Source organism: Rhodotorula paludigena, assembly GCF_050403205.1.
Source record: "Rhodotorula paludigena JCM10292 DNA, Rt_paludigena_JCM10292v1_ctg22, whole genome shotgun sequence".
NCBI classification, from domain to species: Eukaryota; Fungi; Basidiomycota; class Microbotryomycetes; order Sporidiobolales; family Sporidiobolaceae; genus Rhodotorula; species Rhodotorula paludigena.
Genome location: NW_027481436.1, coordinates 95,403 through 120,904, shown reverse-complemented (window position 1 = coordinate 120,904; position 25,502 = coordinate 95,403). Strand labels below are relative to the sequence as shown.

The following is a 25,502-nucleotide window of genomic DNA, read 5'->3' as shown; positions in this document are numbered from 1 at the left end:
AACACTCGTGCGCTAGACATGACTTTGCAATCTGGGCATGGCCCTGCTGCTACTCGGCGCGACAACGCTGGGGCGTATAAAGAGTATCGACGTCGTTTCTTCCTGCTTTGCCTTGCCCCTCAAGACTGCGCCTGCGCCGAGCACGATGCACGGACAGTCTTCCGCGCTCACGTAAGTTGACTGGCGCTGTTGTGCTGCCGGCACTAGGAGGAAGCGCTGCTACGACGGCTTTTGCGGTATGTCAGAGGCCGCCGGGGGAGAGGGGAGTCGTCGCCCACCCTTTTCCACGCGCAAGTCTCGCCTGCCTGCACCATGCTCAAGGCAGCTGCATGCAGCGTGAACGAGCGGCCGAGTGATCAGAGCGAAGAGGCAGGCTCGTAGAGGCGCCGCGCGAAAGCGAGAGCAGGAGGAGCGGGTGAGGCAGCGTTTCTCGCGGGCTCGAGGTCCCTGATCGGCGAGGTACAGGCCAACGCGAGAGATTAAGAGCCTGCAAGGGAAGGCTGGGGCGTGCAGGCTTGGCCTTGGGCGGGACGGGCAGCGGGCCTTGGTCACGCCGGCGAGGTCCAGAGGGGGTCGCGGCGCGCGTCGCCGTCGTTTCGCTTCGGCTTGCCTGTCTGCGCTGCGTGCTGCTACTGCCCGCTTCTAGCTCGTGCTACCGCCCGCCGTGGCGACTCTTGCGCTTGCTCTCTCGCACTACCACTCCGCTTCCCTACCAATGGCCATCAAGCAGGGCTCGGTCGAGGTGCGCCCGCCGCCCTCTGCTCCGCGCCGCTCAACAACCCGCTGACGTCCCCACATTGCCCCAATCTCGCCCCTCTCCCGCCTCACTCGCCGCCCTGCCACCTGCGCTGCATTCCTCTCGAACACTGCAACCTTGCCGTCTGCCAGGTCGGCCCGCCCGCAGCCTCGGGCGAGGGCCGCGCACGCCGCTCGTTCGTCTCGCCCGACGAGCTCATCTCGTCGCCACAGCCGGGCAAGATCTCGGTCCTCGCGCACATCCTCGACCACGCCGTCAGCGAGTTTGGCAACGTCCAGGCGCTCGGCTGGCGCGACACGATCAAGGTCATCAGCGAGGACAAGGAGGTCAAGAAGCTCGTCGGCGGCAAGGAGACGACCGAGACGAAGACGTGGAACTACTTCCAGCTGAGCGAGTACAAGTGGTGGACCTACAACGACTTCAAGAGCCGCGTGACCGACGTCGGCGGCGCGCTCCGCCATGTCGGCTGCTCCGACGGCACCGTCTTCAACATCTACAGCTCGACCTCGCCGCGCTGGCAGGTCTTTGCCAACGCCTGCGCGAGCCAGAGCATCACGTTCGCGACCGCGTACGACTCGCTCGGCGAAGAAGGCCTCCGCCACTCGATCAACGAGCCCGAGGGCTACGGCATCTTCACCAACGCCACCCTCCTCGGCACGCTCGCGAGCGTCGCCCACGAGACGCCCTCGCTCCGCGTCGTCGTCTACGACGGCGCCGCGAGCGACATCCCCGCGGGCGCGCTCGACAAGCTCAAGGCGACGCCGCCCTCGGCCGACGGCAAGAAGCTCGAGGTGTACACCTTTGACGAGTTTGTCCAGCTCGGCAAGGAGCACCCGTCGGCGCCGCACATCCCCAAACCCGAGGACATTGCGTGCCTCATGTACACGAGCGGGTCGACCGGCCCGCCCAAGGGCGTCCAGATCACCAACGCCAACGTCGTCGCGTGCATCGGCGCCGTGCAGAAGCTCCTCGGCCACGTCGTGTGCAAGGGCGAGACCTACATCGCCTACCTGCCCCTCGCCCACATCATGGAGTTTGCCGTCGAGATGTGCTTCATGTACGTCGGCGCGCGCATGGGCTACGGCAACGGTGCGTCTGGTCCCTTTTCCTCGTATCGTCGTGCGCCATGGAACGTGTGCTGACTCGCTCGTGCCAACTCACAGTCAAGACGCTCACGGACGCGTCGGTGCGCAACTGCCTCGGCGACATCCGCGAGCTGCAGCCGACCATCATGGTCGGTGTCCCCGCCGTGTGGGAGACGATCCGCAAGGGCATCGTGTCGAAAGTGCGCTCGGCGGGCGCGCTCAAGAGCAAGGTGTTCGACCTCGGCGTGTCGATGAAGCGCCTCGGCGGGCGCGGGAGCATCCTCGGCGGGATCGCCGACAAGGTCGTATTCGAGGCCGTCAAGCAGGGCACGGGCGGAAAGCTCAAGTATGCCCTCAGCGGCGGTGCGCCCATCTCGAAGGAGACGCAGGAGTTCCTCAGCATCGCGCTCGTCCTCATCATCCAGGGGTGCGTCAACGACGCTGTTGCAAGCCTGACTGGCGCGTGCAGAGTGCTGACATCTGGCTCTTCGTCAACGCGCACAGCTACGGCATGACCGAAAGCACGGCGTAAGTTCCCCTTTCTGCGCCCGTTCCTGTATAGGAGCTGATGACCGGTCTGCCCCTCCAGCATGTGCTGCCTTCTCCCGCCCGAGATGCACCAGTACTCGACCGTCGGTGTCCCCGTCCCCTCGTGCGAAGTCAAGCTCGTCGATGGTGCGCGCTTGTCCACTTCGGCTCTGCGTGCTCGCGAAGACCGGACCATAGCTGATGTTGTGGCTTGATCGCGTACAGTCCCCGACGCGGGCTACAAGAGCACCAACACTCACCCCGAGGGCGAGATCTGGATCCGCGGACCCAGCGTCACGAAGGGCTACTGTGCGTTTGCGTTTCGCGCTCGCCGGTCGCGCAATCGGCCCCTTCGGCCGCGCGCGCATCTCGATGAGTGAAATTGTGCTGACGCAAACTTTTGTCGCTCGCAGACAAGCAGGACGAGCTCACCAAGGAGTCGTGGACCGAGGACGGGTGGTTCAAGACGGGTGACGTCGGGCGCTGGAACAAGGTGCGACCCGGCTCCCTCGCTGCACTTCGCGAGTCACTGGCACGGAGCTGACTCTGTTTGTCTCGTCCAGGACGGCACGCTCTCGGTCATTGACCGCAAGAAGAACCTCGTCAAGCTCGCGGGCGGCGAGTACATCGCGCTCGAGCGCCTCGAGTGCGTCTAACCCGCGCTTGACAGTGTTTCTGTCCCACTCTGTGCAGCCGACTGATTGGCCAGTGACGTCTGACGTACAGGTCGCTGTACGGCTCGTGCGAGTACTCGGCGCGCATCATGGTCCACGCCGACAGCAACGCGAATCGCCCCATGGCCGTGCGTCTAGCCTCGGGAATTGCCTTCCTCCGCTTCAGCTGACTCAATGAGCGTCTCTGTAGGTCGTCTTCCCGCACGAGGCCAACTTGAAGCAGCTCGCGTCGTCGCTCGGCGTGCAGGGCGACCTCGGCACGCTCGTGCACAACAAGGACGTGCGCGACGCGGTGCTCAAGAGCCTGAACCAGGTCGGCAAGAAGGCGGGGCTCAAGCCGCTCGAGCAGCTCCAGAGCGTCGTCCTCAGCGACGAGGAGTGGACGCCGCAGAACGGCCTGCTCACGGCCGCGCAGAAGCTTGACCGCAAGAAGATCATGGCCAAGCACAAGAAGGACATCGAAGTGCGTCCCTTCCCTCGATTTCCTGCTCTGGTTGGGCATCGCGACTGACGCGCCACCTTGCGACAGGCCGTCTACCCGTAATCGCCCGCTCGCATCGTTCGCACACCGCTTTGCCTTTTTCGTCCCGCTGTCCATGCCCCACTCCGCACCGACTACCCGTTCCTTCCCCGTCTGTGATGTATGCCTCTCCGCCCCCCTCGCTGCAGTAAGTACGCTTGATGCCCCTCCCGTGATCTTCCGTAGCACCGCTTTCCTCCCCCCTACACCCCCTCAGCCGCGATTGCCGTCTTTCGCCCTGCCTATGCCGTGACGGACTCTGCCTGCCTGTGATGTACACCGCCTTTGCCTTCCTGAACGCCTTCTTCAGGCAAGTCATGCAGACGAGTTGATGGTGAAGAGTTCGTCTAGCTTCGCAAGCGCTCTCCGACTCGGTAGGTAGCCGGACTTTCCGCGTGGTATCGTGATCCGTCCTATGCGAATATACGGTCTACACGGGGGTCGCGCAGGACGTCAGGCTGGGCAGTCTCGCCTGCTTCCGGTCATCGCATCTCGCGGCGCGGGACAGGCGGAGAGTGGAATCCAGAAAGGATACGTATGACGGGACAGTGCCGGTATTCGACCGAGTCAAATTCTGCGCACTGTTGGACAGCTCGAAAGCAGCTTCGGCGGTGCTGCGGTGAGGCGCAGGAGGCCAAAGAGCGACGCCGGGAAGGAGCAGGTTGACGTCTGCTGCCGACGTTGCCCTCTTCCGCCGCTCGCCAGTCGTCCGAGGGTTCGAGATGGCTGGTGCGCTCCAGCTTCTCCCGCCTGGCCCATCCTGTGCTCCTCAGCTTGAGCGAGAGCAGCGCTGACGGCCTCATCTCTCGCACTGCAGCCCCGCTCTATCAGACCGACAGCGGCCGACTCTGGCACGGTGAGCTCGACTGCGATAGCTTGGTGCTCGTAGCGGGATTCGACTGACCCGCTCGGACCGCCCGCAGCCGGTCAGATCCTCCTCGTCTTTGTCGGGTTGCCTGGTGAGCGCGTTCGTCCTCTCGGTGCAGGCAGGCTGCAAGGGTTGCGATTGCACGAGAAGGCTCTGTGAAGCCGCATCGATCAGCACTGACAGCGTTGCCATCGCAGCTCGCGGCAAGACGTGCGCTCTTTCGCCGACCTCTCCCCCACCTTGGCGCCGCGTCGCCTCCGTTCAAGCTAACTGACATGCTCGCACCCGCAGTCATGTCTCCCGCAGCGTCGAGCGCTATCTGCGATGGCTCGGAGTGCGCACGCAGGGTGAGTCGCAGCACAGCAGGCATTCTGACGCGGTCTCTGTCCTCGTCGCCAAGCTTGCCGAGAGTGTTGCTGTGAGCTCGCGCTGACACGTTCGCACGCGCAGTCTTCTCCCTCGGTGACCACCGCCGCCGCATGCTCGGCCCGTCGGCACGACTCCCCCCAGACTACTTCCAGCCGCAAGCCCGCTCGCCCGAGACGGACGAGCTGCGGACAAAGATCCGCGTCACGCTTGAGGAGGAGATTGCGCGCTACTTCAAAGACAATATTGGCCAGGTCGCCATCTACGATGCGAATGTGCGTTCCGCTGCCGAGTGCACTTCTGGCTGGCCAACGTGTCTTCGTCCACCGAAGGCCCGCCTTACCCTCATGGTACAGCTGTCCGCTAATGTGTACGTCTGCCGAACAGAACGGAACAAAGGCAGCGCGGATAGCCTTGCGGCAGAAGTTCGAGGCGCAAGGGGTCAACGTCTTCTTCATCGGTCCGTCTCGTTGTCTTCGTCGCCGACAACGGCATTCGAGCCTTGACGGCCATGCTGACTCTCACTTGGTGCATGCAGAGAACATTTGCGACCGCGAGGACATCGTTGAAGCCAACATCCGCTCGGTCAAGATCAGCTCGCCAGACGTGCGTCTAAGCAGCCCCCTTTCTTCATCTGGAGCCGTCAAATTGACGTCCCCTCTCCTCTGAAGTACGCAGGATGGAACCCAGACGACGCCGTCAAGGACTACATGCGCCGCATCGCCGCTCACGCCAAGCTGTACGAGACGATGGAAACGTCGGGCGGGCCGTTCGTCAAAATCTACAACATTGGCGAGCGCCTCGTCGTCAACAACATTCGCGGCTACCTCCAGTCGCGCATCGTCTTCTTCCTCATGAACGTGCACCACAAGAAGCGGACGATCTGGTTCGCCAGGGTGCGCCCTCCCTTCCGCTCCTCACCTTCCACCTCGAATTTCGAGTTGACTCGAAGCGCCCATACAGTCAGGTCAGTCGGTCGTCGAACAATCGTTCAAGGCGGACGCAGACCTGTCGCCGCAGGGGCAGGAGTACGCAATCAAGCTGCGCGACTTCATCGTCGCCAAGCGGAGGGAGCTGCTCGAGGAACGGGTCAAGTCGGGCGAGCGGGCGCACGAGCGGAGACTAACGGTGCGTTACGTGCTGCCCTCTCCGGATGCGACGGTGCGATACCGGCTTTGCAGCGTGCTGACATTGCGCGCGCGAAAAAGGTGTGGACCTCTGCCCGCCGCCGCTGCATCTCGACCGCGCGGCCCATGGCCGAGCTCGGTTACAAGGTCATCCAGCGGCAGCAGATGCACGAGCTCAACCCGGGCGACGTCGACGGCCTCACGCCGGACCAGATCAAGGAGAAGTACCCCGAGGAGTTCAAGCGGTCCGAGACGGACCCGTACGCGCACCGCTACCCGCGCGCCGAGAGCTACCACGACCTGAGTGTTCGGTGCGCTCGCCTCCTGCAACTGTCCTGCGGTCGAGCGCGACTGACGGCGTCGTGATCGCACTGCAGCCTCGAACCGGTCATCCTCGAGCTCGAGCGCGAGCCCGCCGACATCCTCTTCATCGGCCACGGTTCGGTCATCCGCTGCATCATGGCCTACCTGCAGGTGCGTTGTGCATCACATCCTCGTGCGAGGCTGAGCGAGCTGACCTTCCTTCGACTCCCCACGTCTTCTGTTCGACTCCTTCGTGCTCCACTTCCCGCCGCCTGCAGGGCATGACGCCGCACGAGATTCCGAGGGTCGAGCTCCGCCGCGGCGACGTCGTGCAAGTGACGCCCAGCGCATGTGCGTCTCGCCTCTTCCTGCGGCTGTCTCGCTTGCTGTGCCATCTGACGTCTGAGCTGGCGTCGCAGACGGCATCAGCGTCAACACGCACTTCTTCTGGCAGTAGAGACGGGCGAATCTGTAGCTGTCCATACCCTTTGTGTACGGCTTGCGCAAATGTGCGAGGACGAGATCAGTTGTAACCCTGCCTCGCTGTCGAAATGCCTTCTCCGGTCGCATCAGGCGTGCTGTGTCGTCCCTCTGCTTGCTTGGAGACTGGACTAGAGTGCGAGAAAAGGCGGCCCAGGAGACTTCGCCGCGGTCCCCACCCTTCCGCGGTCGTGCCATTCTCTGGCACGCTACACCCGCTCCGCGTGCTTGCTCAAGCGCGGTACAAGCTTTCTGAAGCTATCTTGTCCGGTCCTTCTTGCTGCGCACTCCACGCGCCGCGTCGGCGGATCGCCGCCAGCCTCGTCCCGCCGCCCTCATCGCGAAGGACCAGACAACGCCGACAACGGTGCTCGACAGCTGTCTAAGCATCTGCGACGCCTGAAAAGTGGGTGCTTGGACGGTTCCGCGCCCAAGGACCGCTCGAAGCAGTCCGCATCGACTGCCGCCGACCGCTCGTCTCGTGCCCGCGCGCCGTCGACACCGTGCACAGTCTGGCGGCATGGCCGACAGGCCCTCGAAGCGAGCAAAGAACACGGCACGAGCATGCGACCAGTGCCGGACCGGCAAGAGAAAGTGCGATGGGCTCGAGCCGTGCGGGCACTGCACGCGGAACGGGAGGAAAGGTGCGCGCATTTAATGCCATACCGCAAGATGATGCACACGGCCGACGCTCAACAGAATGCACCTACACAATGATCGACCGGCGGCGGCGGCGCACGAGCCCTGGTTCCGTTGACCTCGACGATGCCGCCGACTCGCTTGCCTCGACCAGCACTGCACCGCAGCCCCCGACCTACCCGCTTGCGCCGCCCATCTTACCGCCTCCACCGCTCGCTGGGCCGTCCACTCGCCCGCTCTCCTCGCCAGCGCTTCATGCGCACGCCCTCCCGGCGGCGCCCGCAGAAACGGGCCCTTCGCCTCGCTCCGCCGCAGATGAGGCAATGCTCGCTTCGCTAGCGAGGGCGATGGCGAATGAGCCGCAACCAGGTGCTACGCCAAGCGACTTGGAGGAAGCTGCTGTACCCCCGGGGGAAGAGTCGCAGGCACAAGGTGCGGTCATCAATCGGCTCCTCCTTGCTGTCGACCCCATGCCTGACGAAATTTGCAGCCGACCCGACCGGCTTCCTAACCAGCATCCGCCGCCACCTCACCTCAATCTTCTCCTTGCGCGCTGTTCCGCAAGGCCGGCTGCAGCAGGGCACCGATGTGCTCGAATCGGGCAAGGACTCGACCGTCTTCTTCATGCCATCGCGCACCGAAGGACTCGCTTATATGCGGTGCTACTTCGACCACGTGCGTTTAGCTCTGCAAGGCCGGGCGTTTGTTCTCATCTTGACCCCTTCGTTTACAGGCTGCTTCAACATACCGCTTCGTGGATGATGACGAGATCACCAAGGCAACCGTTGGACTGTACGACGACCCTGCAAGTCAGGAGGATACGGAGATGACCGTACTTGTCTTGGCGCTGATGGCGATCGGGTGAGCCTCCTGAGCTGCGGCCCGTCTGCATGAACTCCGCGCTCACGAAGTCTGGCTCGTACTGACACCATACAGGTGCTTGTGGACGCCCTCCTGGACTAAGCGGGATCCACACGAGATGACGAGCCGCGCGTAGGCTTCCTCTGCTTACCTAGCCTTCGAGACCTTGGCTCACGGAGCTCCTGCAGCGTCAAGCTGTACCACGCCTCGCAGAGACAGGTCGCTCTTCTGCCGTCCTTCCCATTACGCATTACGCTTGTACAGATTCACCTTGCTTTGGTGTGTTGCCCTTCGCTCTTCTGACGCTGAGCCCGCTGATGGGGGCTCCCGCAGACGCACTTCCTCCTCGGTCTTTCGCGCTTCCAATCGGCCTACCTTTCCTTCGGCATGGCTGCTCGACTCGCGCTCATGCTGGGACTACATCGCGCCGATAATGTCACATCTCCCGCCGAGCGCGAAAAGCGGCGCCGGATCTTCTGGAGCGCTTTCATGATGGATCGGTGCCTATGAAATGCCCTGAGCCGCTCCTCCTGGGCAAGAACTGATTGTTGTCCGCACAGGCATCTCTCGGCGGTACTGGGTCTCCCCGTCCTTTTCGACGAGCGTGACATCTCGCAGCCGTACTTCAAGGTGCCAGATAATTCGGCTCTCCGAACTGAGCTTTCGCAACAGTCGCGCATCCTCATCGGCTCGCTCGCCAACATGAAGCTCTCTCGCACGCTCGGACGCGCCATCCGCTGCCTCGGCTCGCCCAGGGGCATCACGCCGGAAGAGCGATCGGCGCATGTACTAGCGCTGGAGGCGGAGCTTGCACAGTGGGCGCAGGAGACGCCGGCTTTCTTCCAGCCCGCGGCAGGTGCTGCTGCCGTCGACGAGCCTTTCGCACAAGTTCCGCACATCTTCGAGCGGTGCGTACGGGGTTCGTCCGCTTTATTGGCTCCGACACTGACCGCCGCCGTTCCCTGCAGGCAACGGCATCGCGTACACTCAGCGTACCACTTCATCCACTTGCTCATGTACCGCTCGTACCTGCTTGACGAGCTACTCGGGCGATTACGGGGTGCCGGCGGATCCGCCGTCCCGTCGCAAGAGGTGCAGGCTTGCGTGAATGCGGCGGTGCGGATTGCCGAGACGGCGGTGGCGATGCAGGACCACGCTTCGTACAGCGGTACATTCTGGGTGCGTCCCGTCGACGCCAAGTCCATACCATGCACTGACGACTATGTGGCGCAGAGCACTGCCTACTTTTGCTTCGCGAGTCTCACTGTCCTCTTTGTCTACCTCATGCTTTACCTCGACGCGCCGGACCGCGCGCACATCGAAGTCGTCATCTCGCACGCCCTCCAGGCCGGTGCGCAGTGGAACGGCGCAGCTTCGACCGAACAGCAGAAGCTCCTTCAAGTGTGCTTAATTCCAGCTTTCACACAACAGTTGCCCGAGTGCTGACAGTCTCGTCATCACACTGCAGGAATCGCTTCGCATTGCCCGTATCTTGACGCCGCCCCGAGCTGGGAATGCGCCAGCAGGAGTCGCTCCTGAGCGAGCAGGCTTGGACGTCGGCGGCACGAACGACGACCTTGCCGACAACGGCATCCCCTTCTTCCTGCCGGCCGATCTCGCCAGCGGGGTCGAGTCGACTTCGCTTGTCGCGCTGTACGTCGCTGTCAAGCCTCCAACGCTATGGGCGCTACTGACTTCACAGCTTCCACAGCGGCGCGACGGCAAACGAGTGGGAAACCTTGTGGAACGATCTCCAGGGCATGGTTCATACCGGCTTCGATGTGACGAGCGAGGGCGCGTTTGCCGCAGGCGCAACGTTGGAGAGTTTGCTGAACGGTGAGGGGATGGAGGGCTTCTAGGGGTAATTCATCGCTGCTTTTGCTCGCCTTTCGGCCGTTCTACATGTGCTTTCGAGAGGACCGTTAGTCTCACTGCATGGCACGGCAACGATAGCGGCCGTCCTCGCGACCTGTCAGTCGATCCCAAGCGAACAGTTACAAGCGTTGCACCTCAGGCCTCACAGCGTCTCGCTCACAAACAGCGAGCAATGCAGTTTTCCGTACATCCGTGGCAGCGGAAGGAAGCAGAAGGGGGAATGCACTGCAAGAAAAGAACGATACATGTACAGCCAGAGAAGGGAGCGACTACTTAAGGATCTCCTGGACAACCGCAGCCGTCACCTCCTTAGTTGTGGCATTCCCACCGAGATCACGCGTCTTGATGCCCTTCTTGCAAACCTCCTCGACCGCTGCCATGAGCTGGTCGCCTGCCTCCTTCTCGCCGAGCCACTCGAGCATTTCGGCTGCCGTCCAGAAGGTTGCAACCGGGTTGGCGATGCCCTTGCCCGTGATGTCAAAGGCCGAACCGTGGATAGGCTCGAACACTGAGAGTGGGTGTGGGTCAGTGACCACTAACAGGGGGCCAAAGCGAGAAGTGCGACGTACTCGACGGGTTCTTCCGCGACGGGTCCAGGTTGGCGGTGGGGGCGATACCGATCGAGCCTGCAAGAGCGGCAGCAAGGTCGGACAGGATGTCGGCGTGCAGGTTGGTGGCGACAATGGTGTCGAGAGACTCCGGGTGGAGGACCATGCGGACAGTCATGGCGTCAACTGCGGTTGAGAAGGTCAGCAAGGAAATGCGCTGCTGCATGAGTGCCGCAACACACCCAGCATGTGGTCGAGCTTGACATCCGGGAAGTCCTTCGCCACCTCGTACATGACCTCGTCCCAGAGCACCATGCCGCTGCGCTGAGCGTTCGACTTGGTGACAAAAGTGAGCATCTTGCGCGGGCGCGACTGGGCGAGCTGGAATGCGAAGCGAGCAATGCGACGAATGCCGGTGCGAGTAAAGATAGCGACCTCTGTGAAGCGGTTTGCGGCAAATTAGCATACTACTGCAAAGACAGAAAGAAAGAGGAGAGTGGTACCAGTTGCAACCTCGTGGTCGTGTCCCGTGTGCGAGCGACCACCCTGGCCGGCGTACTCGCCCTCACTATTCTCACGGACGATGACCCAGTCGAGCTGGCCGGGCTTGCAGTTGGCGAGCGGCGAGGACGTGCCGGGCAGGACGCGCGTCCTGCGCACGTTTGCGTACTGCTGCAGAGGTTGGCAGATGGCAAGGCGGAGGCCCCAGAGCGAGATGTGATCGGGCACATCGGGCGCACCGACAGCGCCGAACCTGGACAAGGAAGAGAGGGTTAAGTCGGGCGGTTCGGCAGTAGCGAGGAGGATAGTGAATACGCACAGGATGGCGTCGTAGGCGCGGAGGATGTCAAGGTGATTCTCGGGGAGGTACCTGCGTGTTGAAGGCTTCAGTCAAGACTCGCTACAAGGGAAAGAAGGCTAGAGCACGAACGAGCCAGTCTGCTTGTAGCGGTCCGATGACCAGTCGAGGTGGTCGAAGTTGAGCTCGAAGGTGCCGCGCTTCTTTGCGATCGCCTTGAGGACAGCAATGCCCGCGTCGACCACTTCGGGGCCAATGCCGTCGGCAGGGATGGAAGCGATCTTGTACGCCGGCTTGCGGACAGCGGGAGGTGCGATGCCCTCGACCGAGGGCTCGTTGAGCGCGGAGAGTGCGATGGGTGCCATGGTGCGACGCAGCGAAGTGACTGAAAGCAAGGAGAAGACCGCCGAGCTTGCATCGGGGCTAGGTCGAGTTGGAGCGAGCGGAGATGGGCTGTGCGGCGTGCGGGAATGCGCCCACGTCTCCTTCTCCTCACCCGCCCCCGCCCCTGGGGCGCCTGCGCAGTTTGTCCAGACGCCAAGGAGTCCCGGTTGCCCCGTGATCAGGGCAGCGAGATGCCCGTGGAGGGACTCTGAGTGGATCTCCGCGGGTCCTTCTGCGGACTTGTCTGCTCTGTGCCCTCGTCCTGTCTCTTCTGCCCGCGGGAAGCTCCGCTCCGCTGCCGCTCCCATTCTGTTCCGCCCACGGGGCCGCCGCTTCTGGTGTCGAGACGGCGGAGCCCCCGCCGCTCTTCTTTCGTCCTCATCCTCTTCCTGCCCACTCTTCTCTGTCTCGCACCTGTCGACGACCCCGACTCGTCTTTGCGTCCCTCCGCCCTCCGTCGATATTCCATCCCGCCCTGTCCTACTTGATCATGAGCACGGCCGACGCCAAGCTTGCGGTCACTCACCTCGAGCATACGACGGGTGTCGACCCAGCCAATGTCTCGGAACTACAGACCGAGATCGACAAGGTTGCGCTCCTGACGCCCGAGGAGTTCGCCGCTGAGGAGCGCAAGCTTCTGCGCAAGGTGAGCTTTTTTGATTGTGGAAGCCAGCGACATCTCCTTGTTCTGACGTTTGCATCTCTGTATTGCAGATTGACTACACTCTCTTGCCGACACTTTTCATCCTCCTCATCCTCAACTACCTCGACCGCAATGCGCTGGCTTCGGCTCGTGTTCAGGGCATCGAGGACGACCTCGGAATGGAGGGAACCGACTTCAACATTGCGATCTCGGTGCTTTTTGCCGGGTGAGCTCCGTCCCCATACTCACCAGCGTGTCTCGCTTCGCTTGAGATGTACATGTGACTGACGTATAGACAAGCCACGCAGGTACATCATCGGTCAAATCCCGTCCAACGCAATCCTCGCCCGCAGCCGGCCGTCCATCTACCTCTCAATCTGCGTGCTTGTCTGGTGCGTGTCGGTACTTGTCCTGTATCTATTTGTTACAGCCATTGATGCGGCATCATGCACAGGGGTGTCGTCTCGCTTTGCACCGGCTTCGTCCAGAACTTCAACCAGCTCATTGCCGTCCGCGTTTTGCTCGGTTTCACCGAGTCGCCGTACTTCCCGGGCGCACTCTTCCTTCTCTCGACTTGGTATACCAAGCGCGAGTTGTTCGTGACATTCCCCGCGCTCCCTCACTCACGCCTACAAATGCGTTGACACCTGTTGCGCAATTACAGGGCGTTTCGCACGGCCTTTCTCTACTCCGGGTCCCTGCTCTCAGGAGCGTTCAGCGGCTTCATCTCGGCCGGCATTCAAGGTGGCCTAGACGGGAAGCTGGGCCTCGAGTCCTGGCGTTGGCTCTTCATCATGTACGTTCAGTCTCTTCCCCCTTCTACTTCTGCTACGCCTCTTGTTGCGCCACCGCACTTCGCCACCGTACTGATCTCTGCGCAATCTTTCAGTGAGGGTGCCATCACTGGCTTCTTCGCCATCTGTGCACTCTTCACCCTGCCCGACTATCCGGCCACAACCAAGTGGCTCACGCTTCGCCAGCGCGCCATCGCGGTGTACCGTATGGAGAAGGACGCCGGCGCTAAAGACGAGGATAGCAACAGTATGGTGCACAACCTGAAGCTCGCTTTGTCGGACTACCGCGTGCGTTTCCCTCTTCCCTTTGCCTCAATGAACCTTCCTGACGCCTCCCCGACAGCTTTATTTGCTCGCGATTATCATCATCACCAAAACCACCGCAGGTGCCGTGACTCAGGTACATATCGTCCCGCCTTGGCGGGCCTCGCAAGCGAAGGAGAAGGCGCAAATTCATCAGCCGGGCCCTGCAGTTCTTCCCGACCGTTGTCCAGACCTTCGGCTACTCCAAGATCGTTACGTGAGTTGCGTATCTCTGCATACTCTGCTTCTGGGGAGTGAAGGGCTCTGAAGATTTCGTTGAACGGGAGACGTGCTCGAATTGCTCTGACCTTTCTCCCCGTGACAGCCTCGTTCTCACCGCTCCCCCGTACCTCATGACGACGGTCCTGTCGCTCATCATCTCGCGCACGTCGGACCGCAAGCCGGAACGGTGCTTGCATCTTGCGGTCCCGCTCGGCGTCGGTTTGATCGGGTGCGTTTTGTTGCCCGTCTCCCTCCAGCTTTCCTGCATTTCCATAAACTTCAGCTGGGCATCCACTTCCGACTGTGTCTTGCTTGAGACAACCAGGACATTGATGCCGTGGCTCAGCAACAAGCGCAATCTGTTCTGACATTCCTTCTCCTGGTCACAGCTTCATCATTGCCGCGTCAACTCTGAACACAGCAGCTCGCTACGTATCGCTGTTCTTCATGCTCGGCGGTATCTTCGGCTCGTATAATGTCGCGCTGGCCTGGATCTCGTCGTCATTCCCGCGTCCTCGCGGCAAGCGTGCCATGGTTCGTCGCCTCGCTGAACATGTCTGCTCTCGCTCTGTGCTGACATCTTCATTGTGATGTACAGGCCTACGCCATTATCAATTCGCTGTACGCCTGCCCGCTCATTCGCCGCCGAACTGCCTCAGCTGACCTTCTCACCCTCCTCCCCCGTTGCAACTGACTCTGTGGCGTGTTTTCGCAGCGGCAACATTGCACAGGTATGTCTCTCACGCCTGTGCAAGTAGAAAGGCGTACCGGGCGCTCTTTGCATCGTCTGAGAAAGCGTTTCGCGCTTTCGGAACGGCCCCGGCGTGGACAGGAGCTAGACACAAGCTGACTCTCTCTCTTTTAGATCTGGTCCCCTTACCTCTACCCAAAGAGCGACGGGCCCAAGTACTCGGTGCGTGAGACTTTGCTTGACATTTCAGGATGCGGGCCGCCCGGCTCGAAGCCGCTGCTTCTGGCCGACCAGGACTCGTCGCTGACTTTGCGTGCATGCAGACGGCTTTCATCACCAACTCGGTCATGACGGCGGTGTCCATCACCTTCTGCTTCATCCTGCGCTACTTCCTCAAGCGCGCCAACACCCAGATGGACCGCGAGGACGCCGAATACGACGACGAAAAGGAGGCCAATAGCGACGGCGTGTCGCGCATTGCTCCTGTCACCAAGAAGATTCGCTACGTGCTCTGAGTAGGACAGTACCGCAGCGTGATCCCTTTCCTTTCTCTCCCTTCGAGTTCTTCTGCCGTCCGACTGCGTTCTCCTGCCCTCCCACTGCGTGTCTTCTTCTCTCGGGTCTGTCGTTGTGTGAGCATGTATCAATCTGAATCACAGCCATCACTGTCGTGTGCTTGCTACCTATGATCTCGTCGCGGGGCAGAAAGGCAGCTCAAGAGCGTATGCAAGGCTCCGCAGAACCAGTTCATCCTGCTCAACGATCGCCTAAGACCGCTCTCGTTGTGCTCAGAGCGGTAAAGAAAGTCGAATAGCAAATCTTGAACAACAGAGGAAACAGGCAATTGAGTGCCGCCGTGCGCATGGACGGGATGCGGAGCAGGCGAGGAGAGGCGGGAATGGCCCAAAGGCGGTTCGGCTATGCCGAGCAAGGCGCATTCATGCCTTGATTTTGTTGACGGCATTAAAGAGGCGCTTGAAGAACTCGGCGGACATCTCGGCGCCGAACCTGCCAGTGCGGATGAGAAGGTCAGCTACAACCTTCACGATCTCGACGCTCGCGTTTGACAACCCGGCAACGCACCGCATGTACCGCTGCAGCTCAGGCGATAGGACTGATGCGAGAACGGCATCGCGCTCGGCATTGACGTCGGGCGTGTACGAGACCGTGCCGTCCGGGTGGAAGACGAGCTTGAAGTTGAGCGCTGCAACTTCTTCCGTCAGCACCGCGCTCGCCACAGGAAGCCATTCATACGCACATCCGGTCGTGCCCGCGCAGTCGTTGAGCACGCAGACATAGGTGGCTCCCGTCTCGTCTTGCTTGACCGAGTGCACCGCGAAGCCCGTCAAGTCCTCGTTGAGGTTGAGGTGCGACGTGAGACGCTCGTTCTCCTCCTGCAGCTTGGCAATCGCTGCTGACGAGCCGGATGCGGCGGGCGCAGTCGAGGTGGACGAGATGGACGAGGAAGACGGGTTCGCCTTGAGCTGCTGCTGGAGCGAGATCGAGTGCGAGACTTCGGCCGAGAGCTCAGCGCGCGCGGTCGACACTGCGGGACGGCGTGTCAGAGCGAAGGCCGGGAGAGGGGACTCAGCGAGTGACGCACCTTCCGCCCTCAGCTCGACCAGCTCCTTCTCGCTCTTGTCGGTGACCTCCCTGACCCTCCTCGTCAGCTCCTTCTCCCACCTGCGCTCACGCTCCTCGGCCTCCCTCTCTCGCGCCTCGCGCTCCTCCGCAGCCGCCCGCTCGAGCTCCTCGGCGCGCGACACGAGCGCAGCGTTCTCCTGCTCGAGCTCCTGCACGCGCAGCGACTCGAGGCGCGCGGCTTTGCTGCGCGGTGACGCAAAGGCCGTCTCCTGCAGCGAGGCGAGCTCGTGCCGAAGCGCATCCGACTCGGTCTTGTAGGTCGAGATCGTGTTGAGCGCGGCTGCAGATTCGCCTCGAGTCAGCTCCCTTTACACGAGGATCGGGTAGCAGTGTGAGCGCACCCTGCTGACGCTCGTCAGCAATCTCGCGCAGGCGTGTCTCGGCTTCTTCTGCCCGCGTCGAGCGCAAGTTGGAGAGCTTGGCGAAACTCGCCTCGAGTGCTGCGAGCTTCTTCTGAGTCTGGGAGTGGCGAGACATGTTAGTCAATAAGATGGTTTCCATCTGCGTGCACACGAGAGAGAGACGGGTAGCGCACCGCCTCGAGCTGCGCCTCGAGCCTCGTCTCCTTCGGCGTCGGCCGCGCCTCGCCATCCTCGTCAAACTCGTCCGCCAGCACCGCCTCGGCCGCCTTGCCCTTCTTCGCTGCCGCCGCTGCCGGTGCAGCCTTCTTCGCACCGCCCTTCTTCGCTGCTGCCGCCCCTGCGCCTGCAGCCTTGCGCCCGCCGCGACCTTTCGCGGGTGCCGACTCGCCCTCGTCGCCCAGCTCGTCCGCCCCGTCGACCTGCGTCTCGGCAACGAGAACCGTCTCGTCCTCCTCGTCGTCGTCCTGGTCGTCGAGCATCAGCTCATCGGCGTCGTCGTCCTCCTCGGGCTGCGGAATGGCCTTCTTGCCCCGAGCTGCAGGCGCCTTCTTGGCGGCTGCGGTTGCCGCGGATTTGCCGCGAGCGCGAGAGGTCGCGGCGCCTTTGCCTGCAGACCAGAAAGACGAGCCGGACGGATGGGCGGGGAGGAACGGGTACGGGTCGTAGCGGAGGTCAGGGTCCATTCAGCGCCTCTGTGAGTAGGAGGGAGGGCAGCGCACCGCTGGTCAAGGCAAAGGCGTCGGGTGCACGGTTCTCCTTGTTCATCAGGAGCGACGGCGTGCGGGAAAGGGGGGCGAGCGGGATCGAGGTTGGATGATCTGGACGAAGGTGCGGCGAGCGGTGGTCGAGCTTCGAGCAGGTTGAGGCAGATGCTGTTCTTAGACTCAATAGGTACAGCTCTATCTCAGCCGCACTACAGAGGCTCGAGGGAACGAGGGAGCGCGAGTGTTGGTCGACGGAGCGATGAAGCGGCGTGGCTCGACGCGTCTCGGGGGGATAAGCTGCACGTGACCGGACTTTGGCCGGCGGAAGGATCGAGGCTTTTCTCGCCCGCCCGAGCTCGTCGCGCTGGCCAAAAGCGCGGCGACGTCGCTTCGTCCCCTTGTCCTCCTCCGTCCCTCTCCTCCTCCTCTCCTTGCTCTGGGTGCCGTCTCAGCTCGACTGTCTCGTGCTTGCCCGTCCGCGCTCACCCGTCCACCGCGTCTCGTCCTGTCCTGCTTGGTGAGCTTCCGTTTCCTCGACCTTCCACCTCCCGCCCGCCGTCGCACACACCGAGCACACACACACGCACCCGAGTGGACATGATGCCTTCATCACTTCTCTTCCCCATCTCATCGACCGTGACGAGACTTTCGAAGAGCGCCGCGGTCCTCCCGCTCGTCCTTGTGACAGTGGCTGGTCTCGCGGTCGTACTTTATCATTTATACTTGCCAGTAGCCCTCGTCTGATCCCTCCACTCGCGCTCTTGCGTGTTGTGTGCGTGCCCGTGTGCCGGTTGTGCGCGGCGGCAGCAGCGGTCCTCCGATATCGCGACATCGAGCCTGACCTTGCCCTTGCCCGCCGACGCAGCTCCTCGTTAACCTGCTCACAGTGCTATCATCGTCCCTGCTGCCCTCTATCCTGGTGAGCCTCCTTTCCACCCTCGAGCGCAGCATCATCAATTCGCGCAGCAGAAGCGCCCCCATCTCTTTCGAGGATGATCAAGTCGAAAGACCTTTCGTTCGTAGTTTCCACCCGACGGACTTTGTCATGGCGTCCGTCGCTAGACCGTCCTCCCGCCCCCCTTCGCGGGGGCAGCCGCGGTCAACCCACCTCGTCCTCCTTGCCTCCGCCGTGCACGATCACCTCTCCCGTACGCCGCGCGTTCGTCGGATTACCTCTCGGGGGAAACGGCGAGCGCGTGGCGTATAAAGGAGGGTCGCTGGACGGGCGTGGTGGTCGGTGGGGAGAACCGACGAGGAGCCGCGGTGGAGGGTTTGGTCGTCCGTGCTTCTTTCGAGGCACGGGGCGGCGGCGTCTTCCGCATGTGGGCCGTAAAGACGTCTGAGCCATCGAGATGGGGACCTCGCTCCTGCTGCGCACGCAGCACGGCAGGGAACGAAGTCGCGAGCAGGGCGCTGACCCGTTCGTTCACCCTTCACAGCTGTTTCTCCGTATGCTCAGGCTCCTGCCGTGTCGTTCCTGCTGCGCAATGCATCTTGTCGTCTGTCCCGTCTTTACAGCGCGTCACGAGCGAGAGCGTCAGCGAGAAGTTGGAAGCGTCGACCTGCGTCTCTCGCGTGCGGGTCCGTTGAACGGCGATCTCAGGGCAAGCGCTTCCTCTCTGCTCGAGGCCGCCTGCTCCTTGGTGAGCGGTTGTTGGCGCGACGCTTGATGAGCGATGGATGGCTCGTCGCACGGGAGGACGGGGCAATGGCGAAGGCATCCTTGAACTCGAGGCAACCATGAGAATCAGACGGATGATGAAGCGGATGTTGTTGCAACAGGTACAGCACGAGGGGCAGAGAACGGGAACGAGTGTGCATCTAGTACTTCAACCGGGTCGAGTAGTCTGCAGCACGAACGGGGGAGAGAGCGAGCCGGACGTGAGCTTCTCCTCGGGTAGAGGAGCACGAGCGGGTGACAGCATGACGCACCTTTCGGCGAGACGACCAGACCACGACCCTTGGACGCTCCGCGGTACACCGTCTCAATGATGTCGATGAGCTGTATCGCGACAGATGGCACGTCGAACGCGCGAAGTCAGCACCCAGTAAGCGCGGAGCAGGACGTTCTGAATCGTGGGCACACCTCTTGTTGATCGCTCATGCTCCAGTTAATCTTGTTGTTGTTGCCCGTGCCTTTATAGGGCGAGGATGGGAGGTACGAGTAGACAGGGCGAGTCGCGGAATTTGGAGGTGGGGGGACGTCGAGCAAGTCAGTGGGTGCTCGTTCTTCCTGAGCCTAGCATGCATCGCTCGTCACGCACCCAGATCGATCATGATGTGCTGCAGACGAGAAGAACGGAGGTCGATCGCGGAAAGTGGGAGAAGGAGAAGAAGGGAAACGGCAGGTCAGTCTCGGCATACAGACCAGGCGAGAGCGCTCCTCGTTCATAACAGTGCATTCATGTCGAGTGACACTGACCTTATTGCGATAGAAGAACCTGGACACGCGCGAGATTAGCAAAAGGTCAAGTGAAAGAAGCTGAAGCCTCGAAAACGCACATGGTGGTACACGCGTCGTACAGCTCGTACATCTGCAAACGCATGTCATGTCAATGTGACTGACGAGGCTCTTTGTCAGGGGACAGACGAGCGCACCTTGTTGAAATCGGGCACCTGGGTGATGTCGACAGTGTCTGCGGGTGGAGACTGATGAGCGGAGAGCTCGTCCAACGGCGACGGAGACAAGAGCGAACAGATGACGGCAAAGTTCTTGACCTTTTCTGCAACCTTTAGAAGCGTCTCGTCGTGCTTCATGCAGTCCGAGTCCTGTGAGGGAGGAGTGAACGTCAGCCTCACAGCTCGAAAGATTTACGCGCAGCAGCCGCGGCGAGCACGGAAGGGTTACTCCCGTGGACCGCCGGCCGCTTCACGTCGACGAGAAGCGAGGACGGACCCAGTCATGGCCAAAGCGGATCACGACGACGCGAGCCTCTTCGGCGAGGATGGCCTGGTCGACGTGCCAGCCGGACTCGAGTCGGGGCAGGAAGTACGACATTGCTCGGTGTGGTGCGCTTCAGGAAGGACCGGTGAGGATGCGAGGTCGGAAGTCGGGAGAAAGTGGCGGAAGAGATGAGGAGCGGGAGTGGGAGGATGCGGTAGGAGGGGCGGGCTGAGGTCTGTGGTAGCTCGAGCAGCCGCTGAACAGAGCTCGGCTAGTCTCTGCTTGTCTCTTGAGCGAGAAACGGGCGGGGTGATCGAAGCGGAGGAACAAGAGCAAGCGACGAGCATCCTCTCGCTGCACCTGCTCACTTGTTAAAACGGGCGAGGTGAACTCGAGGCCATGTCGTACACGACAGACACGGCCAACCTCTTCCAGTCGGACGCCCAGCACGAAAAGTCCGCACTTCCACTCCGCGCTCCTCGTCGCGTCTCTCGCTCACCTTGTCAACTCGCTCGCGCGCAGGGCTGCCATCCGTGCAGCGCGCGCAGAGCTCCTCGCAGACCGTGGCGCGCCCATCAAGCTCGGCAGCAAGCCCCTCAGCATCGCCGTCAAGCACCGTTCCGACGCGGAACCCGAGGCCTGGGTTGCAGAAAGCGGCTTTGTCGTCCGCAGGGTCGGCCTTGAGGTGCGTGCAGGGTCCTTACAGACTTCTGGATGTCGGCGAGTCAACAACATTGCGTCTTGGGACGAGCTGACGCCGCCCTCGCCGTTTCAGACGGGCAACACCAAGCAGATCTACCGCGGCCATGGCGGTCCTGTCACGTCCCTCGACTTTTACACGACCCGAAGTGAGCAGAAGCGCGAGCTCCTGATCAGCGGGTCTTGGGACAAGAGCTTCCGCGTGTGGGACACCCAGGTATGCCCTTTCCTCCACGCATCTCCGCTTCAAACCGCTCATTCGCTTGCCGCAGACCAAGACTCTTCTGTCCACGACGGTTGGTCACATCGACTTTGTCAAGACGCTCGTCGTCATCCCGCTCCTGGGCATCCTCGTCACGGGCTCGTCCGACAAGGACATCCGTATCTGGGACCTCTCACCCCTCGATTCGCTCGACGTCCCGACCCTTGCCACCTCCGCAGCAACGTCGACCTCTGCTCCCTCTGACGACGCCTCGCCGAACGTTGCACAGCCGCAGGCCCCACCACCGCAACAAGGCGCCGCCCCACCGCCCGCCGTCTCGCTCCGCCCGCTCCCGTGCCTCCTCGCCTTGAAAGCACACACCCGCCCGATCGAGCAGCTCGCGTTCCTCCCGCTCTCGCACGAGCTCCCCGCCGGTCTGTCCGAAGACGAGGCCGAGGCGCATTCGCGCGAGTGGAGCGGGCGAGTTGCGCTCCTCTCGGCCGACAGCATGGGCGCGCTCAAAGTGTGGGAGCTGTGGAGGGACGAGGAGGGCACGCTCAGGGGCGAGCTGAGGTGCGAGGTGCGGCATCACGAGCTGGGGATTCACGACATGCTTGTCGGACCGCAGGGCGAGCTATGGACTGGTACGTTGCTGCCTGCCAACCGAGTCCTTAAGCCAAGCCTCGCCTCACACGAACGTCTCTTCCCCGCAGCGTCCACCGACAACTCCGCTCTCCTCTCGCAACTCTCGCTCACCTCGGCCTCTGTCCCGCCCACCCCGCTCCTGCGCCTCCCGCACCCGGCGCAGCTGCGCTCTCTCCTCCCTCTCTCGCTCTCTCCCGCCGCACTCACCCACTCGCTCTTGACCGGCACCCCTCCTCCCGCCTTCCTCCTCACCGGCGCTTCGGACGAGCTCATCCGCGCGTTCGACCTCTCTCTCGCGGCGCTCGACCCGTCTCCGACGCGCGAGGCGCAGCGCGCCTGGCGCGGTGCGCCGCTGCGCGAGGGGTCCGTGCCCGAAGGGTGCGTGCGCGAGGTCGAGGGGCACACGCACGAGGTGGTGCAGCTGCGGGCGTACCGCTCGAGAGGCGACGGCGGCGCGCTGTGGGTGCTCAGCGCGGGGCTGGACGGGACGCTGCGCAGGTGGAGGTGGGACGAGATGCGGAGCGAGAAGAGGGACCGGATTGTGCTCATCCCTGTCGAGGGAGGGATCGGCGCGGCCCGGGGGAAGGAGGACGAGGGGGACAAGGCGGACAAGGGCGAGAGCTTGCTCACCGAGGAGGAGGAGCGCGAGCTGGCAGAATTGATGGGCGACGACTAGCACAGCGAAGTGTGGCTACTGTAAGGGCCCTTTCACTGGGCAGGACGAAACAGCGCGCGCGAGAGAGGTTGGCGACATCCGCTTCCGCGTGCGCCAACGTCGGACTCTCGGTCGGCTCTTGGTAAGAGTCATGTCAAAAGAGTGCCTGGTAGCGCTGTATCGTTTTCTCGGAGTTGCGGCCACTATCGGGCGATACGCCGGCTAAGTCCGCGGCGCACTGAGTCCCAAGCTCTGATCGCTCGCGGTTCCCCCGCTTGGATGGCTTCGTCCCGCTCTGCACAGCCGAGGCTGCTCTCAGGCTTGCACCGCTCGCTTCTACCGCTCTCCAGAGCCCCGCTGCACCCTTCTCAACTCTCGCACCGCTTCTCCCTCTTCGTCTCGTCAAGATGAGCGCGATCGCTCCTCCCTGTGCTTCCGAGCCTCCTCCCGCCCAGCTGGCCGACTCGATTGTCCAGGCGTTCGACTCGATCCTCATCCTCGACTTCGGTGCGCGCATGGTCCCGTTCGAGCTGCTCGGAGAGACGTGAACTCGCTAATTCCCAACTCGCTCGCTTGGGGCGAACAGGCTCGCAGTACTCGCACCTCATCGTCCGCCGATGCCGCGAGTTCAATGTCTACTGCGAGATGCTTCCCTGCACGCAGAAGCTCGCTGACCTCAAGTGGAAGCCCAAGGGTGCGCTCCCCTCGTCGCCCTCGCCCTTGACTCGCAATGTCAATCTGAAAGCTGACCTCCCTTTCTTCAATGCAGGTATCATTCTCTCGGGCTCGCCGTTCTCGGTCTACGAGAAGGACGCACCCCGTGTTGACCCGGCCGTCTACGACGCTGGCGTCCCCGTCCTCGGTATCTGCTACGGCCTCCAGGTTCGTTCTTTCCCCCTTCTTAGATTTTACGGGCAGATCTGACATAACTCTCTGGCTCTGCAGGAGACGGCCAACCACTTTGGCGCGCGTGTCGAGGCGTCGGACCACCGCGAGTACGGTGAGGCGATCATCAAGGTGCTCACCCAGCCGGCCGACGCGCCCGCGCACCTCAACAAGCTCTTCGAGGGCCTCCCCGAGGAGTCGCCTGTGTGGATGTCGCACTCGGACCGCCTCCACTCGCTCCCCGACGGCTTCACGACGATCGCGACGACCGAGTCGGCGCCGTGGGCTGCGATCGCGCACAACGAAAAGCCCATCTACGGCATTCAGTTCCACCCCGAGGTGACGCACTCGCTCAAGGGCAAGGATGTCCTTCGCCGCTTCGTCCTCAACATCTGCGGTTGCTCGGCGGGCTGGACTATGGTGCGCGGCACACCGCTTCAACTGTCGGCGCTCGCACTGACCTCTTTGAAAAATTCGCAGGAGTCGTTCATTGACAAGGAGATTGAGCGCATCCGGAAACTCGTCGGCCCGAAGGGCCAGGTCATCGGTGCCGTTTCGGGCGGTGTCGACTCGTCGGTTGCGGCCAAGCTCATGCACGAGGCTATTGGCGACCGCTTCCATGCCATCATGGTGGACAACGGTGTTCTGCGCCTGAACGAGGCGCAGCAGGTGCACAAGATGCTCTGCGAGGACCTCGGCGTCAACCTCACCGTCGTCGACGCGTCGGACCTCTTCCTCGACAAGCTCAAGGGCGTCTCCGACCCGGAAAAGAAGCGCAAGATCATCGGCAACACGTTCATCGAGGTGTTCGAGGCCAAGGCGGCCGAGATTGAGGAGGAGGTCAAGAAGACGGGCAAGGACCACGGCGAGATCGAGTGGCTCCTCCAGGGCACGCTCTACCCGGACGTTATCGAGTCCATCAGCTTCAAGGGCCCGTCGGCGACCATCAAGACGCACCACAACGTCGGCGGTCTCCTCGAGGACATGAAGCTCAAGCTCATCGAGCCCCTTCGCGAGCTCTTCAAGGGTGCGTCTCGTGGACCCGCCACGTCCTCGCAGTCCTGACCTGCCATTCCACAGACGAGGTCCGCGCGCTCGGCCGCCTCCTCAACATCCCGACGCACCTCGTCATGCGCCACCCATTCCCCGGCCCCGGTCTCGCGATTCGCATCCTCGGCGAGGTCACGCGCGAGCAGGTGCGCATCGCGCAGCACGCCGACGCCATCTTCATCGAGGAGATCCGCAAGGCAGGCATCTACGACCAGATGAGCCAGGCCTTCTGCGCGCTCCTCCCCGTCAAGGCCGTCGGCGTCCAGGGCGACCGGAGGACGTATGACCAAGTCATCTGTGTCCGGGCTGTCCGCACAGAGGACTTTATGACCGCTGAGTGGTACGACTTCAATCCTGCCGTCCTTCGCAAGCTGTCAAACCGCATTACCAACGAGGTCAACGGTGTTGTGCGTCTCTGTTCTCCTGTCGTCGAATCTGGGTGTGCAGAGAGCTGACCTTCTCCATGTCACCGCTCTTTCGCCTTCTCACCGTGTCTGTCGTCACACGTAGAACCGTGTCGTGCTCGACATCACCAGCAAGCCGCCAGGGACGATCGAGTGGGGTGAGTCGCCCCTCTCTCCCTTGTCTTCGCACAGACCGCTGACCATTCTTTTCTCTGCAGAGTGAGCCATAGACGTATTCTTGTGTTGCGCAGCATTGTATTCTTACTCGGGTTCACTGGCGGTGCCTGCGCCGTCTGCACCGGTTGACGGAGTTGACGAGGTTACGTGCGGGAAGCGGGAACGTGTCTTTTTCACGGCTCGGAGTCCGAGAGATGGATGCTAGTGTACAGCATACGCAGCCCATTGTCCAATTCCGGGGAAGCCGTAGGCCGCAGCGCGTTAGCGAGAACCGCTTCTAGTAAGACTGGGCCGTGCGGGTCAATGCCGGGTATAAACGTGTGTTGAGGCTTGTGTCAGCAAAACGGGCCGTGTAGCTCAGTGGCAGAGCGGCACCCTCCTATGGTAGGATCGACGCATGTCAAGGTGATGGTCGACGGTTCAATCCCGTCCTCGGTCGTTTCTTTTGTTTTTCCGCCCTTCTCTTTTTCCTGTTCGCCAACACCGGTCACTCGGCGCAAGAGGATGCTAGTGGCTGGTCACAAGTCTGCTCGTGCGAGAGGGAGTATCTCAGTGAAGCGCACATCCCCGACCAACAGCCCTTCTTCTCCTCCTCCTGCTCATCCACGGTCTCCCCAACGCATCCAACGGACTATCTCAATAAGGAGTGCGAGGCCGTCGGAAGACCGCGCGTGGCGCAAGCTGACGTTGTGACCTGTGCATCGGTCCCCTCTTTCTTGATTCA

General features: G+C 62.2%; 9 protein-coding genes across 9 annotated transcripts; 6 read left to right on the top strand and 3 right to left on the bottom strand.

The window, feature by feature from the left end:
• Nucleotides 1-715: 715 nt before the first annotated feature.
• JCM10292_004014 (uncharacterized protein) lies at nt 716-3,588 on the top strand (the record flags this gene model as incomplete). The annotated part of the gene is made up of 11 exons (XM_076649207.1): nt 716-742; nt 889-1,846; nt 1,921-2,269; nt 2,347-2,370; nt 2,432-2,517; nt 2,596-2,679; nt 2,784-2,863; nt 2,934-3,016; nt 3,097-3,172; nt 3,235-3,507; nt 3,574-3,588. 11 exons carry the CDS (start codon nt 716-718, stop codon nt 3,586-3,588), a joined length of 2,055 nt encoding a protein of 684 aa, XP_076505217.1.
• A 698-nt stretch (nt 3,589-4,286) lies between these two features.
• JCM10292_004013 (bifunctional nucleoside/nucleotide kinase/histidine phosphatase family protein) lies at nt 4,287-6,685 on the top strand (the record flags this gene model as incomplete). Its single annotated transcript, XM_076649206.1, has 14 exons — nt 4,287-4,293; nt 4,382-4,420; nt 4,488-4,544; nt 4,630-4,642; nt 4,724-4,779; nt 4,883-5,073; nt 5,186-5,258; nt 5,337-5,404; nt 5,470-5,694; nt 5,762-5,926; nt 6,007-6,236; nt 6,303-6,399; nt 6,507-6,579; nt 6,648-6,685. The coding sequence occupies 14 exons, from the start codon at nt 4,287-4,289 to the stop codon at nt 6,683-6,685; spliced, it is 1,332 nt and encodes a 443-aa protein (XP_076505216.1).
• A 736-nt stretch (nt 6,686-7,421) lies between these two features.
• Nucleotides 7,422-10,067, top strand: JCM10292_004012 (fungal specific transcription factor domain-containing protein; the record flags this gene model as incomplete). The annotated part of the gene is made up of 10 exons (XM_076649205.1): nt 7,422-7,779; nt 7,838-8,022; nt 8,081-8,208; nt 8,397-8,487; nt 8,542-8,708; nt 8,769-9,116; nt 9,177-9,387; nt 9,442-9,609; nt 9,677-9,861; nt 9,920-10,067. 10 exons carry the CDS (start codon nt 7,422-7,424, stop codon nt 10,065-10,067), a joined length of 1,989 nt encoding a protein of 662 aa, XP_076505215.1.
• A 285-nt stretch (nt 10,068-10,352) lies between these two features.
• On the bottom strand, nt 10,353-11,795 carry JCM10292_004011 (uncharacterized protein; the record flags this gene model as incomplete). The annotated part of the gene is made up of 6 exons (XM_076649204.1): nt 10,353-10,591; nt 10,653-10,817; nt 10,874-11,068; nt 11,135-11,385; nt 11,452-11,502; nt 11,563-11,795. 6 exons carry the CDS (start codon nt 11,793-11,795, stop codon nt 10,353-10,355), a joined length of 1,134 nt encoding a protein of 377 aa, XP_076505214.1.
• A 509-nt stretch (nt 11,796-12,304) lies between these two features.
• On the top strand, nt 12,305-14,982 carry JCM10292_004010 (uncharacterized protein; the record flags this gene model as incomplete). Its single annotated transcript, XM_076649203.1, has 14 exons — nt 12,305-12,460; nt 12,529-12,683; nt 12,766-12,849; nt 12,912-13,052; nt 13,122-13,253; nt 13,347-13,539; nt 13,595-13,651; nt 13,725-13,771; nt 13,880-14,005; nt 14,166-14,310; nt 14,375-14,397; nt 14,492-14,507; nt 14,642-14,689; nt 14,791-14,982. The coding sequence occupies 14 exons, from the start codon at nt 12,305-12,307 to the stop codon at nt 14,980-14,982; spliced, it is 1,515 nt and encodes a 504-aa protein (XP_076505213.1).
• A 423-nt stretch (nt 14,983-15,405) lies between these two features.
• Nucleotides 15,406-17,156, bottom strand: ADY3 (Ady3p; the record flags this gene model as incomplete). The annotated part of the gene is made up of 6 exons (XM_076649202.1): nt 15,406-15,475; nt 15,551-15,671; nt 15,726-16,013; nt 16,071-16,391; nt 16,453-16,570; nt 16,647-17,156. 6 exons carry the CDS (start codon nt 17,154-17,156, stop codon nt 15,406-15,408), a joined length of 1,428 nt encoding a protein of 475 aa, XP_076505212.1.
• Nucleotides 17,157-18,998: 1,842 nt separating this feature from the next.
• On the bottom strand, nt 18,999-20,175 carry DIB1 (U4/U6-U5 snRNP complex subunit DIB1; the record flags this gene model as incomplete). Its single annotated transcript, XM_076649201.1, has 9 exons — nt 18,999-19,024; nt 19,110-19,179; nt 19,264-19,313; nt 19,442-19,460; nt 19,600-19,618; nt 19,680-19,711; nt 19,776-19,813; nt 19,874-19,946; nt 20,074-20,175. The coding sequence occupies 9 exons, from the start codon at nt 20,173-20,175 to the stop codon at nt 18,999-19,001; spliced, it is 429 nt and encodes a 142-aa protein (XP_076505211.1).
• A 285-nt stretch (nt 20,176-20,460) lies between these two features.
• Nucleotides 20,461-22,283, top strand: JCM10292_004007 (uncharacterized protein; the record flags this gene model as incomplete). Its single annotated transcript, XM_076649200.1, has 5 exons — nt 20,461-20,516; nt 20,584-20,746; nt 20,837-20,977; nt 21,033-21,606; nt 21,676-22,283. 5 exons carry the CDS (start codon nt 20,461-20,463, stop codon nt 22,281-22,283), a joined length of 1,542 nt encoding a protein of 513 aa, XP_076505210.1.
• A 386-nt stretch (nt 22,284-22,669) lies between these two features.
• Nucleotides 22,670-24,824, top strand: GUA1 (GMP synthase (glutamine-hydrolyzing); the record flags this gene model as incomplete). The annotated part of the gene is made up of 8 exons (XM_076649199.1): nt 22,670-22,769; nt 22,849-22,956; nt 23,032-23,144; nt 23,208-23,567; nt 23,628-24,174; nt 24,228-24,604; nt 24,708-24,759; nt 24,820-24,824. The coding sequence occupies 8 exons, from the start codon at nt 22,670-22,672 to the stop codon at nt 24,822-24,824; spliced, it is 1,662 nt and encodes a 553-aa protein (XP_076505209.1).
• Between the last annotated feature and the right edge of the window lie 678 nt (nt 24,825-25,502).